The sequence below is a fragment of the Rhinolophus ferrumequinum genome, chromosome 6 (genome assembly GCF_004115265.2).
Source record: "Rhinolophus ferrumequinum isolate MPI-CBG mRhiFer1 chromosome 6, mRhiFer1_v1.p, whole genome shotgun sequence".
Lineage (NCBI taxonomy): Eukaryota > Metazoa > Chordata > Mammalia > Chiroptera > Rhinolophidae > Rhinolophus > Rhinolophus ferrumequinum.
Window position 1 is genome coordinate 64,652,402 of NC_046289.1, and position 14,832 is coordinate 64,667,233.

Consider the following 14,832-nt stretch of genomic DNA (forward strand, 5'->3'; position numbering starts at 1 on the left):
TTGCAAAGGCATGATAAAATCAGGGCACTAAAGAGAGACAAAGAGACAGAAGAGAGCAAGAGCAAGCACCAACATGGTATCAGAAGTTAAGGGCAAAATTATGAAGGGAATCATTTGCCAAGATAAAATTTGAACTAAAATAACCACCATCAGGATTTGTAACCATCAATTCGTATAGTTTTGTGTCGACGCAAGAAACATCCAAACCTGTAGAGAATTTTAATGAGTTTTTTTTGAGCCAAAGTAACCATCAGGATTTGAGTTACTTTGACAGGAACTGGTTTAGATGCTGGACATAATTCTCTCTTACAACAACTTAGCAAGATAGGTATTATTTCTTACTGGGAAGAAATTAGACTGAGAGAAGTAATCTGCCACAGATCAGTTTTTAGTGGTGAGGAATAAAGTGAAGAAATAAAATGGAGTCACTATAGTCAAGCTGCTAAATTACTGAAATCAAGCCGATTGAGGTATGAGGAAACGATTCTATTTTTGTTTTAACTAGGCTGGTGTCATGCAGGGTGTCATGTGGAGTCTCTGGTCCCGCTTCCCACATAAGAATGCAGGACATGGTGAGGCCAAAAGGAACACCCACGGAGCCATAGATAGGGGAGTCAGACCATTATATTCTCCTAGCGGCTGGGTTAGAGACACAGGAAGCAGGAGCCACATGATCTGCAACCTGCCGTCCACTTCTCTGCCAACCAACCAACCCCTTGCTAACTGCACTCCGCCGTGCTAACTGCAATCATGCTTGCCAGCCACCATCTTCTTGCTAGTCCCCATTTGCTGCTAGCATAGCCACGGCAGTTATATTAGTGGCCAATGGCTCACTGGTTACAGCTGACGGCCAACTAGCCACAGCTGATGGCTATCCAATCACAATTGATGGCCATTTACTACCTGAGCCAGCACCTTTCTATGTGAGGCCAAGAGCCTGGAAACTGCACTCTTGGCTCTGTCCCCATACTGGGAACTTAAACTTTTGAACTTTCTAGTCCTACATCAATGCCTGGATATATGTGAAATCTCCAGATGACCCTCTGCTTACCCCCTAGGACTAAGGAAAGAATGTTCACATATCCAGGCCACTTGATGTCCATTATCCAGACCTCTGGTCATCTAGAGGATTACCATCTCAGACAAATCCAGAGTCGAAGAATGCAGGACTGATTCTTTTCAAGAATGCACTTCTTACTGTAAGAACCCTCAGCTATTCTTTCTTCGGAACACTGTGGGTATTGCCTCGTTGTGTTTCCGGTTTGCAAACCCTGAGACCCTTAAATAAATCTTTATAATTTATTCCAGTGACACAAACCTGCAGAGGCTGACACCCATTGCTACTAACAGGAAATATCCTCAGAAGACTAGCTAATGCTCCTGGAAGATGGGTAGGCAGGAGTGGAAGGAAAAAATATTCTGGATTAAATCAGTCATAAACTTGTTGCCTAGATTAGTTCAATAGTTTTCAGTGAATATATTTAGGTTAAAAGTCTATTTTCATTTCTCAATGTTGCAATCCAAATAGTTACAGAAATATTTATTTTAAAAGTAATACTTTATATTAAAAAAACTCACAGAAGTGATTTAGATTAAAAGCTCCAAGGTGTACTGTTTCAGGTAGGTGTTATTGCTATCTATTCCTTCACCCCATTTATTAAGCCATTTCAAGTAACTTCAAGTTCATAAATTTACAATGAGGTATAGAGCCCAATCAGGATGGGACAGAACGTGCTCCAAGTCAGAAGAGGACAGCATGGCTTCTTAATGATGTCTCCTGTGGAGCACCTGTGCTCCACTGCACAATTAAGGGCTTCTTCCCGCACATTTGAATGTGACCTTTTGGATCCTCTGGCTGTGGCTGGTTTAGTCTCTTGATTCTAGCAGTGTACTGCTTTGTTGCCTAGTAGTTGATCCATGCTTCCAGGACCCGCTCTTGTAGACCTCAATTATTTACATGTGAGGGTCAGAAGAGCTGGCCCATCTGGAAGTTGGGTACTTTTGCTTAAAGGAGGAACTGCCATTTCAGCACAAACTATCCTTAATCCTGCAGAAACTGTTTCCATTCTGGGGATGGTGAGTCTTAGAAGATCATGGCCAAAAGCCGATGTCTTTAGTGGCTTCCTCTGAGAGCTTATCCCCAAGAGGGAGCCATGCGGCCACTGCTTTTTATCACATTTCTAATAGTTGCTCCATTTCCTGAAGAGCTGTTGTAAAATCATTTACTTGACCATTACATAAGGTCTGCTGTTCCAGGAACCGGGCCCTCTCTTCTTCTTTCATCTTCAACTTTACTTTTAAGGCCTGCATGGAAAGACATTCAAAAAGAAAAACAAACAAGCAAGCAAAAAAACCACAAAACTTTGACTCAGACGAAAGACAATACCATGTCAGAACAGAATGCTTCTCTTCCATTGAGGAAGCCCACAGGAACACTGACATTGTATTTTCTAGCTTAGATTTGTTTATCCGTGCTGGTTTTAGAAACTCTCCCTTTCTACTACAGACTTTTCTATCTAAACCGGAGCAATAAAATCCTCTAGGATTCAGTGTAATTCATCCAAGCAACCCAAAGCAGTCCAGACGCAAAGAGCTGGGTTTCCTATTTTAGGTTTCCTTGTGGTATCAAGTTTCCCCAGCATGGATTTCACACAGGTGTCCACAGGTGTGCTCTTAACTGGGAGCAACCTAGTATGTTGCACACTGCTTCATGCTCTGCAGATGTGAACATTTCTAAGAGTCTTTAGAAGATAATAATAAAATTAGTTGGAAAAAAAAAGGTGAAATCAAATGAAGTTTTGGAACTTAGTTAAGAGTAACGCATCAATGTCGGTTTCTTAGTTTTGACTAATGTGCCATGATAATGCAAGATGTTAATATTAGGGGAACTGAATTCTCTATTATCTTTGCAAGTTTTCTATAAATCTGAAATTATAAAATAGTTTATTGAAAATAAATAAGTAGATAAATAAGAAAGAGCCCTCATAGATCCATCTACTGTAGTGGGAAATGGTAATCTTGCCTCAGGGTGATGTCTGCCTCTCACCTGTAACTCCTCCATCTGCTTTTTGGCTGTTTCGTTAAAAAGCTTCAGCTCATCTTGCAAAGTTTCTAACAGCAACTAAAAGGAAAGTACAATGTAATAACAAATCTTTATTGAAATGTGAACATTTTCTTCATGTAAACTAATCTCTTTGTATGAAAGGAGAATTGAATTAGATGATTGCTAACATCGCTTCCGTTCCGTCATCTGCTGAGCGTCCACACATGTGCCAGGCTCTCTATTGGGCATCCTGGAGGAAGTCAGTGCACAGGACGGACAGATTACCCCACTTCCATGAGCTCTGCTACACAGGCAATATGAACAAGACGTAGTAGCCATTGACTGTGTGACGAATAGCCTGCGAGAGCTGAGGAAGACTTCCATATCTAATATTCTATGATTCTAAGATGACAATTGAAATCTTCCTGGAGGAGAGATCATAGAAGCTCAAAGACTTTAATCCCAAACAATTACCTCCCTACCTTAGGGAAGGAACCAAAGAGAAGCCAAATTGAATTCAGGCTGGACCTTTACATCCTATAGTTCTCAGCAAAGGAGTAAGAAGAGAAACTTGGTAAAGTGTAGAATAGAGAAACCAGAAAGCTCTCTATACGGGTCCATCCAATTATGTGTTTTAAAGTAGCACGTTTTCAACTCAGACTCACTCATATTTGTAAGCACAAAGTCATCTGCCAAGTAAAACATGCTATAATATTTTAAGTACACATCCACCGCTCTCTTCCTCTGTCCTAGATAACTAAAGGCTGCTTTTCGGGGTTTGCTGAGCATATGGCAGAGACCTTCTTAGAGTTGTAGAACCCCACGGTAACTGGGCCCTCGCTCACTCCCACCTGTGCCCTCACCATAGAGTCCGTGTGATCCGTGGTGGATTCTTGCTGTGATGCCAGGGTCTCACTGCCTAAAACTGATGGAGACAACAAAGTCAGCCTTGCTTAAGGAACTGGACTTATACAAAAGAAAATAAAATCCCTGTAGGACAACCACGGGAGTTATCATGAGAGGAACATCTCCAGGCAGATGCTCCCTCTCACCTCTGAGTTTTCCCCTTGACAGGGTCACCCATGCCTGCCCTCCAGAGCTGTATTTTACTCCCCTCCTCTCTAGGTTTGGATATGGCCAAATATTCATTCTGCTTTCTCCTTAGCTCAGCAGAAAATTTGTCCAAAGGAGATGTATAGGTTGGATTTTTTTGTTTATAAAACACAGAGCTATTTTTAAAAGCTTTTCAGGCCTTGAAAATCATTATTATTTTTGGTAAAAGTAGTGCATATGCATAAGCAAATTGAAATCATACAATTTCAATTTGAAATCATGGTGACCATAAAGAATATATCCTAAAATGCACAGGTTAACCCGTAGCTTTCAAAGTCAGTATTCCTTAATTCAAAGCAGCCTGGCTCCCTCCCCTCGGCATTCTCAGGCTCCTCGACTCAGGGTGAGACCCTCTTACAGGCTTCGGGCAATTCCTTCTTGTGTTCTCCTCTTTGCTACAGACTCTGCAAAGGGACCAGGTCAGAACAGGACTCACATTTTAACCACTGTGATTCTGCCGATTAGCCAGGTTTAGGAGCCCTTGAAACAGTATCAACTCTTTCTCTTCCTACCTGGGACAGTTACCTGTATGCTATCTCCCTTGAAAGAAATAAAGTATTTCTAGTCTAATTCGCAAGGTTATACCTTTTGGCACCAAATAAATAAAGTGTTCAGATAAGAAAGCAACATCCTTTCTCCACAACTATCTGAAATGCTGTTGGTCAGGCATAGTCAGTATCACAAAAGAACAAAGAGGAGCTCCCCCAAATCTTTAGGGCTTTGCTAGGCAACCCCTTCACTGACTGGGCCAGCTGTTGCCATGCTGGACTCCTGACGCTTGGTCCAGAATCATCCCAGGAGGGGGCACATGCACAGATCCCTTTGAAGGCTGTTGCGTGCTACTTCTTACCTGGTTTAAGGCCCTTGCTCTCCAAAATTGCCAAACAGTTGTCCTGAAATTTCTCCAGCAGCTCCACCTTCTGGGTCAGGTCCTTCAGTTCTTCCTATTGGGGTGCCATGTAGACAGATCAGGCCTGTCCCACTCCTCTGGGTGGTCTTTACAGCCCTTGCTCTTGGACAGCCATAGTACAAGCCTGGCATCTTCGCTTTCTGCACTTGGGCACCTGAGCATTACAAGCTTGCTCCCATCTGACGGGTTGTCCCTCAGGATTCCACATGTATCGCCCAGTGCAGTTGATGGCACAGGCGCGGAGGGTCTCTTACCTGAGTTTCAGTCAACTTCTGGTGCAACTGCTTGTTGACAGCCTCTAAGAGCTGGTTCTTATTCTTGAGCTCTTCCTCTGATTTCTGCTTACTCCATGGTTTGTAACTGTGATGATATATACACTTAGATGCAGAGGGGGAGGGGTTGAGGATGAGCTATGGAGTCTCACACACAGGGGTTCAAATCCTGGGTTCATTACATAGTGATATACGACCTTCAGTGAGGTGCACAACCTCTCTGAGGCTGTTTCCTCTTTTTCAGAATTAGGATCATACCCACATTTCATACCATTATTATTGTGAAGGATAAGGGAGAGAGTCCTTAGCACAATTCTTAGTTACTGACACATAATAAACATTTAATAAATAATGGCCACTATCACCATCAATATTAAACCTTCTTTTCAAAATTCTCAGAGTCTTTCTGGATAGTGTTTTGTTTTCAGAACTTGTAAAACATGCCCAGGTTTGGAATTAGAACTGATTTCTACTGACTTTTCAGCTTATGTTATTTCTGTCTTCAGGACTGCAAAATGTCCAAGCTAGCCTCAGACAGAGAAAGATGGGTCCCTCTCCAGGATTTCACCTTCACCAGCATCAGAAAGAAACACCATTTCAGAATCACTAACCACACACAGCCCCTCCTCTCCCGAAAGCTTCGTACTACATTGATGGGTCATAGCTGGGTCTGATTTCCTATCAGCAGTGGTCCTGGCATGGAGCCCGAAAGGCTCTCGTCTAGCACTGCACACAGTAGCATCACTGAGCTTGGCCTCATAGTGTTTCTCAAACCAGGCTGTGCCTCACCCCTGAAAATTCCATTCAGATCTCCGGGGCGGCAGCCAGACTCTAACACATAAAACATAAGTGATTCTGATGTACAACCAGGATGGAGATCCACTACCCTAAAATGGTGGCCAAATTTCATTTACCCTGATGTTCACCTCTTTTTGACGTTCCTTTTGACGGTAGTTTCTGCAACTTTCACCTGCCTAGGGAAGCAAAGACAAAGAAATCAGGATGTTCATTTGACTTAGTGTGGTGATCATTTTGCAATATACACAAATATCGAATCATTATCATGTACACTTGAAACTCTTAATGTTATATATCAATTATACCTCAATTAAAAAACAATAACAAAGGAATCAGAGAATCGTCGTATGTCATTATGTGTGTTGTGAAAAAGGCGGAACCAAGAGCCTGATTTTCTGAGAAGAGAACTAGAGATTATATACATTGCAAATGTGATAGCACAAGCTTAAGAAGCTCTGAGGACCCATGCACTTTTGTTTCAGCCCAGACTATTGAAAAAGGCTTATTAATAGGGAAAGGGCTCCCTTCTGACCACCTCAACCTGCTCATGTAGTTGTTGTAGCTCTCCACGTCAACTTCACTTATGTGGGGACCGAGCATTGTGTAGAGGGACATACATACACACTGGGCTGGATGGTGCTCAGAACAGCAACATAGGTTAACAACTAGCCCCCACCTGCCATGACATCCTCTTAGGACTGGTGTTTGACCACAGTAATGCCATTTGTACACACAGAGCCAGTGGTGCGAAAGGAAAGACTACCTCTTATCATAACCCTCACTGTGCCTCTTCAGATGAGCAACACAGAGGGTCCGGACAAACAGCTCTGCAATGCTGCACTGCTCTGGGTCACTGACTACAGGTCAATCGCTCAGGTGCCTTGTGCTCTCAAAAAGCTGATTTGCTAATTCTTGGTATTGAGCAATTTCTAGCAAGATGTTCTAACTGGATAACAACGATCTGACTCACCCAGTCTCTCGTCTTGGTTTGATGATTTTTGTAACATCACTCTCTGAACTTCCTGAATGAAGATGTCTGGAAACATCGACTTCTTTGGACTTAACAGGTAACAGGCTCTTAGAGGTGGCTCGAGTTTGTGTGTCTGCAAAGGAAAACAGGGGGGTGAAACCTCAAGCGCTGTGACCTAACACCTGCAACTCTATAACAAAGAGAGCTCCATTCTAAGTTAGAAACCTGTATTTCATTCTGGCCAACTCAATTTGTGAAAATTAATTCCGAAGAATAAGACTTCTACACTAACTGGGGATAGAAACAAAAATTCTTTAAATGTGACAGTGCAGTGTGTTTATGTGTAGCCAAAACCAAATGGCCAGGGGGTATAAGTGTGAAAGTGAAGATTGAGGGCCGGCCCGGTGGCTCAGGCGGTTGGAGCTCCATGCTCCTAAAGCCTAAGGCTGCCGGTTCGATTCCCACATGGGCCAGTGCCAGATGGCTCAGTTGGTTGGAGCATGGGCTCTCAACCACAAGGTTGCTGGTTCAACTCCCGCAAAGGATGGTGGGCTGCGTCCCCTGCAACTAACAATGGCAACTGGACCTGGAGCTGAGCTGCGCCCTCCACAACTAAGACTGAAAGGACAACAACTTGAAGCTGAATGGCACCCTCCACAACTAAGATTGAAAGGACAACAACTTAACTTGGAAAAAGTCCTGAAAGTACACACTGTTCCCCAATGAAGTCCTGTTCCCCCACTCCCCCCCAAAAAAAGATTAGAAAGTGGAGGTTGATACAAGCAAAGAGCTAAATGAGGGGCAGTGTGGCAGTCAGCAGGACAAAATACAGCTGAATCCTTCATCAGACACCATTGGAATCGAACCATCTTACTAAGCTCTCCTAAGGCTACGCTCAAACTGCTGTGAGTTTCTTTTAACTATTGCATAGTTGTTTTGCATAGACTATTGCATAGACTGTCTCCCTAACTACTCTAAAATACGTCTTTGTGTCCCCAGTGCTTGGGAGTATCTGGCATACTAACAGGGGTTCGATACCTGCTTGTTGAATAAATCGAACTCTTTACAGTTTCATGGCCAACAGGTATATGAAAAGATGCTCAACATTACTAGTTATAAGGGAAATGCAAATCAAAACCACAGTGCGATACCACCTCATACCTGTTAGAATGGCTATAATTAATAAGACAAGAAATAACAAGTGTTGAAGAGGATGTGGAGAAAAGGGAACCCTTGTACACTGCTGGTGGGAATGTAAATTGGTGCAGCCACTATGGAAAACAGTATGGAGGTTCCTCAGAAAATTATGAATAGAGCTACCATACAACCAAGCAATCCCTCTTCTGGGTAACTACCTGAAAAATGTGAAAACACTTATTCATAAAGATATATGTATCCCTATGTTTATTGCAGCACAATTCATAGTAGGTAAGACATGGGAAAAAACCTAAGTGTCCTTCGACTGATGACTGGATAAACAACATGTGGAACAAATATACAATGGAGTACTATTCAGCCATTAAAAAGATGAAATATTGCCATTTGTGACAATATAGATGGATCTTGAGAGTATTATGCTAAGCGAAATAAATCAAATGGAAAAGGACAAGAACCAGAAAATTTCATTCATATGAGGGATATAAAACAAAAAGCAACAAACAAAAAAACTCATAGATACAGCCAACAGAATGGTAGTTACCAGAGAGAGAGGGGGAGGACGAAGAGGGTGAAGGGGGTCAAATATATGGTGACAGAAGAAGACTAGACTTTGGGTGTTGAGCACACAATAGCATATACGGATGTCATATTATAAAGCAATACACCTGAAATTTATATAATGTTATTAACTGATGTTACCACAATAAATATAATAAAAAACAAACAAACTAAAACAACAAACCCATGCCCAAAATCAAAACAAAAAACCTGGGAGACAGCCTAAAAATGTTAAACTATTGAGGTTACTTATGATCATAAAGCTGGGACATGCATAGAAAGCAAAGAGAACTTTCAACCTGGCTAGGGAGAGCCAGTCACTCCCCACTGACCGATGGGCACTGCACTCTAAGGGAAAGGCAGTGAGGACATGTGGCTCCAGTTCCCCCACCCACTGCTAGGCCCTGTTAATGCCAAGATTACTATTCAGGTGTTCTGCAGTAACATAAGACAAGCAATCAGGATAACCGTTCAAGCAGGACAACCGTTTAAACCTTCAGAGAAAAGCCTATTTATTTCACAGATCAATCTTGCTACTGCTGGTCAACTAGCTGCATGGAGTCACTGGGAAAGGATCTTAAACAGATGCTTCAAATTCTCCCACAACAGGTTCTGATGTTTGAAGCTTACTCTGTGCTATAATCTCTAGATTAGGCAGCTGGACACCTGCAGACCATAGGCAATGACTTTCAACCACAAGTCAAGTAACATAAAGCAAGATGGCAAAGCAATAAAAAAGTTCTAATCATGTCTCTTCTCCCGTTTCTCAAATGCTCTAGCTAGGCCTGACCCCTCTCTCTCATTTCTCTCAACAAATGTTTATTGAGAATGTGCTATATGAGAGACACTGTGCTGATACAAATGTGAACCAGACATGGCGGGGAACCCTACTACTTCCCCCTATGTATCTTGCTTCTCAAATGACTCTCCTTTTTCCTTCCTGACAACCAAACCAGTCCCTCCAGATAGCCCAAGTCTGGAAATAAAACGGGTAACTGTTTGTAAAGGGATTCCTAGCTTAATGGGAATATTGTAGAACAATCAGCAGCTTGCATCTAATTGGTGAAAGTGGTGAAAGTAGCACGGTTAGGTTTGAGGGAGCACGAGTTGCAGGGCAGGTCTAAAACACTACAGCATGGCCCTTCCCCTAACTCTCATCATAAACCTGGACAGCCCGATTCTGGGGGAGTTAGCGGGTTGTCAGAGCCGATAGAATGCCCTCCCTCCTGCCCGCGCCACCCACTCACGGCCACCGATTTGATCCTCTATACCCCCCTGAGGAGCGGCACGGGCACCCACCTGCGGGTGGGCCGCCGCTCAGCACAGAGGGAGGCTGCGGTGCGCACACTGTCTTAACCACGCTGGTCATCGTAACGAGGCGGCAAGGCTGGGCGCTGGAAGGCGAACGTTATCCCGTGGTGGGTCAGCCCCCTTCTCCCCCGCCATCCCTCATCTCCTCCCCCCCAAACCCGACCCCCACCCCCGCTGGTGAAAGGCCAGAAGAGTGACCCAGCCTGCTCCGGCTCGGGGGAGGAGTCGGGAGAGAAAAATTCCTCTATTTACAACCCATCCCGTCCGCCCCACACATGAGCCCAGTCCCCCGCCCCGGGAGAACCGAACCCAGGTGTCTGCTCCTCCTGCCCGCAGCTCTCGTCGCTCTGATTCAAAAGATGCTCCGATGCAACTGCCGTACTGGTGGCTGGGTCTGCCGCCTGGGTTTCAAATGGAAACTTCCGGTGATCGGGTGGGAGGGGCTGCAGTGCGCGCCCTGTAGGTGGCCATGTTGTACGGCAGGCACTAGTGAGAGCTACAGCTTCGGGGGCTGCCATGCTGTACGTAAGCGCGAGCTTGCGCTTCCGGGCGGTGGGTGTTGGAGCCCCCCCGGCTCTGGGCGCGGGAGGGGAGTGGTGCACTTTGCCGGCCTGAAGGGAGCTGTGAGCCACCGGGCTTGGGACGCAAACGCAGTCACGTTTAGAGTTCATGTCACAATCCTTTGTTTGGTTTGTGATTGTCAGGGATATTACATGATGCCTGATTGCCAAAATCAAAGGGTAGTTGGGTGGGCACAAACTACACAATACAGGTTTGAAGAGGATCTGTGGGCTGAAATATCTGGGGGACCTGCCCGTAGTCCTAACTTTAATAGCACTTATCCAGATTTTAAGCAGAAATTCAAAGCTACTCCTAGCGATCAGGGCAGAGTTCTCAAGCACTTAATTCACTCATTCATTTCAGTCAACAAATATTTATTGAGTTTCTGCCATGTGCCTGACCACTATTGTAAGTGGGCTGATGGGGGTGGTGCAGCAAATATCAAGACTGACCTTGGCTCTACCGTCCTGGGGTTTACAATCTAGAAAACAGTAAACAAATAGTCACACGAACTTGTCAATTATATCTCAATAAAACTGACAAACACCAAATAAATACATATTTACCAACTAGTAGAACTATGAAGGAAAAATACAATGTACTATTAGGGAGAAAAGCAGGGAGACCTAGTTTAAATTGGGGAGTCAGGGAAGACATCTGAGTAACGTTTGATTAACAAAGGATGAGTGGGAGTTAAACAGATGACCAATGGGAGAGGGGGAAGAAATGCAAAGTTCTAAGGCAGGAATGGGCTTTTCTCCTAGAAGGGACTGAAAGATGAAAGGAGAGTGGTACAGATAAAGCTGGAAGAATGGCAGCCTTTGTAGGCCAAAGATAAAGAAATGAGATTTTATCTTAAGAGTAATGGGAAGCCATTATAGTATTACAGCAGGAGAGTATTACTCAAGTTATGTTTTTAAAAGCTCATTTTGGCCACTCCTGGGGGGAATGGATTGAAGGAAACGAGTGGAACTAGGGAGACCACTGGGAGGCTCATCCTTCAAGCTAGAGATGATGGTGGCTTGGCCATGATGGTGGTGGTTTAGTGAAAATGGAGAGAAGCAGACACATTCAAGACTTGGCTTTTGTAGGTGAATCTCAGGACTCAGTGCTAGATTGGAAGTGGCGGGGGGAGGAGGGATAAGAGATAAGGCGATCTGAAGGATTACTCCCAGGCTTGAATAATTGTGTGGATACTCACTATTTTGTGTTGGGGGAGATTAAGAGTTTAGTTTTGAACATGGTAAATTTGAAATGCCTCTGAGACATTCAAGTGTTTAAACTGTCAGGCAGGCAGTTGGAAATACCAGCTTTGAGCCCAGAGGAGAGTCTAGATTGGAGATACACTCTTGGGAGTCATGTGTATATGGGTGCATTTAAATCCATGATATTGAATGAGATCACCGAGGGAAAAAGTACAGAGACACTTAGGGCCAACGACAGGGACAGCAGCATTTAAAGGTTACAATAAAAAGGTGACAGCCAAGAGACCTGATAAAGAGGTGCCAGAGAGGTGAGAAGAAAACAAATCAATGGTGGTATCTTAGTAGCTAAGAAGGAAGAAGTAAGGCACTATTGAAGGAGGGAGTGGTAAACTATTGAAAATAACGGAAAGGGCAGGCCAGATGGGAAATAAAAAGGAGCCTTTAATTTAGCAACAAATAAGTCATTGTATAGGAAGAGAAATTCTGGTGGAGGGGTTTGAGTGAAAGCCATGTTGGAACAGGTTGAAGAGTACATGAGAGCTGGGGGAGCAGATGGCAGGTATAGAGAGTTTGTGAATGGAGCAGAGCAATTGGGCAGTAACTGGAGGTGGGCTGGGGGGAATCTCGAAGATGCAGATCCTAACTGATACATGTGCCAATGGGAATGAGTCAGCTGAGAGGAAGAAAAGGTTGCTTCAGAGGACAGAGGGGATGATCAAAGGAGCAAAGCCATAGAGAAAGAGGAAAGGACGTTGGGGTCTACAGCAGCATCTTCAAATTCTTTTGTTCATGTACTCCCACAAATAATAAAATGAACAAACAAAAAAAACAATGTACCCTCTCACCCATTTGTAGTTAATGCCTAAATATTTTCATAATTGTAAATATTTGTAAAGGACACACTTTCTACCTACCGTGTTTCCCTGAAAATAAGACCTAGCTGGACAATCAGCTCTAATGCATCTTTTGGAGCAAAAATTAATATATGACTGGGTATATTATATTATATTATATTATATAAGACTGGGTCTTATATTAATTTTTGCTCCAAAATATCCATTAGAGCTGATTGTCCAGCTAGGTCTTATTTTTAGGGGAACACAATATTATATATTATGTATGCTCTTTATTCATTTCTAAAATTCTTTTCTCTTTTGGTATTTCATTCTGGATAATTTCTATTGCTATGTCTTCAAGTTCACCAATCTTTTTACTGCAATGTCTAAACTGTTTTTAATTTCATCCATTGCTTTTTCATCTCAGACATTTTAGTTTTCATCTCTACAAGTTCAATCTGGGTATTGAAAAAATATCTTCCAAGTTTCTACTTAGCTATTTGAATATATGGAATACAGTTATAATAATCGTTTGGATGTCCTTGTCAGGTGACTCATACAGGTATCAGTTCTCAGTTGGTGCCAATTGATTTTCCTCCTCACTCTGGGTCATATTTTCCTGCTTCTTTGCATAACTGGTAATTTTACTAGACCTCAAGCATTGTGAATTTTACATTTTTGAGTGCTGGTTTTGTGTTCCTGTAGATATTTTGGAGGTTTGTTCTGGGATGCAGTTACATTACTTAGAAAGAGTTTGATCCTGTCAGGTCTTGCTTTTAAGATTTGTTAGGTGGGAATGAACAATGTTTAAACTAGGGCTAATGAGTCCTCACTACTGAGGCAAGATCCTTCTGAGAACTCTAACCAATGCTCCATAAATTATGAGGTTTTCCAGTCTGGCTAATGGGAATAGGTAATGTTCCAGCCCTGTGCGACTAGTGGCTACTGTTCCCTCTAATCATTTTGATGGTTCTTTTTCCTTGGTCTTAAATAGTTTCCTCACACTTATATAATGAGCAGTGTTCTGCTGAATACTTGAGGGAAGCCCTTTGCAGATCTCCAGAATTCTCTCTTTCTCTCTCTGCGCACTTTTCTCTTCTCCAGTATTCTGTCCTGAGCACTCTAGCTACCTTGGTTGCCCCAAACTCTGAGCTATCTCCTCAGCTCAGGAAGTCTGCATGGCCCTGCCTGGGTTCTCCCTCCCTGCAATACATCCTGGAAACTCTCTCAAGCAGTAAGCCAGGCAATCATAGGGTCACCTCATTTGTTTCTTGTCCATCAGGATCACTGTCCTTTGTTGTCTTATGTCCAGAGTTGTGAAAACTGTTGTTTCTGTTTGGGGGGTTGTTTTAGAAAGGAGGGTAAATCTGGTTCCTGCTACTCGATCTTGGCTGCAAGGGGAAGTTGTATATGTACTTTAAATATATTTTTGTTCAAACCATGAAGCTTCAGATTTAAATGATTCCATTTCTGGAAAATGTCCACCATATATCCTATTTGCAAAGCCAGTCCTCTGTGTCAAACCCATCAGCCAAATGAGATTGACTTTCCATCAGAAAACGTCAGATTTTGTTTTATTAAAAAAACTTTTTTTAAATTTTGTTTTTCAATTAAAATAAAGAATTCAAATTAAATGGAGAAGGCACAGAATTGAGCTACAGGGCTGTCCCCTTCAAAATTTTTCAAAGCCAACTCTCTAGGCTTTGCTCTCTCAAGGACTTCTTCAAGCCGAGTACTCTCAAGTAGTCCTTTTGTTTTTTTATACTGCAGAGCAATGTGCCAGAGTAGGATTCAAAATGAAGGAGGGAGTCAGTTGGGAAAGTGGAGATCAAGCAGAACTGGCTGACCTAAGGCTCCTTCTTAGGCTGATCAATAAGAGGAGAGGGAACTTATGAAGGAAGAAGTTCTGGAAATCGATTCCCTTAAAAACTGTCTGTGTCTACCTACCTTTTGGAAAAACTTCATGTCGCTGTGGGAATGCAAGCCTTAGTTTGAAGGCCTCTGGTGCAGTGTGTGAAGCCATTGATAGAGCCATTAGTGCTTCCTTTGTTGTAACAGAAGGGATGGGGAGAGAAGCAGGCTGGCGCAGAGGGAGGT

The 14,832-nt window shown here is 43.1% G+C and overlaps 1 protein-coding gene across 2 annotated transcripts; it reads right to left on the bottom strand.

Annotated features, from left to right (window-relative positions):
- Positions 1 to 1,579: 1,579 nt before the first annotated feature.
- On the bottom strand, positions 1,580 to 14,781 carry KNSTRN (kinetochore localized astrin (SPAG5) binding protein). 2 transcript variants are annotated; one of them, XM_033108162.1, is made up of 11 exons: positions 14,683 to 14,781; positions 11,147 to 11,175; positions 10,443 to 10,534; positions 10,122 to 10,216; positions 7,107 to 7,239; positions 6,265 to 6,312; positions 5,321 to 5,426; positions 5,007 to 5,100; positions 3,907 to 3,968; positions 3,047 to 3,121; positions 1,580 to 2,304 (listed from the first exon to the last, which is right to left on the bottom strand). In XM_033108162.1, exons 1-11 carry the CDS (start codon positions 14,768 to 14,770, stop codon positions 2,173 to 2,175), a joined length of 954 nt encoding a protein of 317 aa, XP_032964053.1. In that variant the 5' UTR covers positions 14,771 to 14,781; the 3' UTR covers positions 1,580 to 2,172. The 2 variants fall into 2 exon arrangements, with proteins under 2 accessions (XP_032964053.1, XP_032964052.1); XM_033108161.1 differs by having other exon boundaries at positions 3,895 to 3,968.
- Between the last annotated feature and the right edge of the window lie 51 nt (positions 14,782 to 14,832).

Excerpts from the sequence above, each read along its gene's own strand:
- KNSTRN (XM_033108161.1), bottom strand. The coding sequence starts at position 14,770 with ATGGCTCTATCAATGGCTTCACACACTGCACCAGAGGCCTTCAAACTA. Across the intron at positions 10,217-10,442 it reads CAGGAGGAGCAGACACCTGG|CGCCCAGCCTTGCCGCCTCG; the intron begins GTTCGGTTCTCC and ends TTCGCCTTCCAG. Across the intron at positions 2,305-3,046 it reads AGCAGATGGAGGAGTTACAG|GCCTTAAAAGTAAAGTTGAA; the intron begins GTGAGAGGCAGA and ends CTTTCCATGCAG.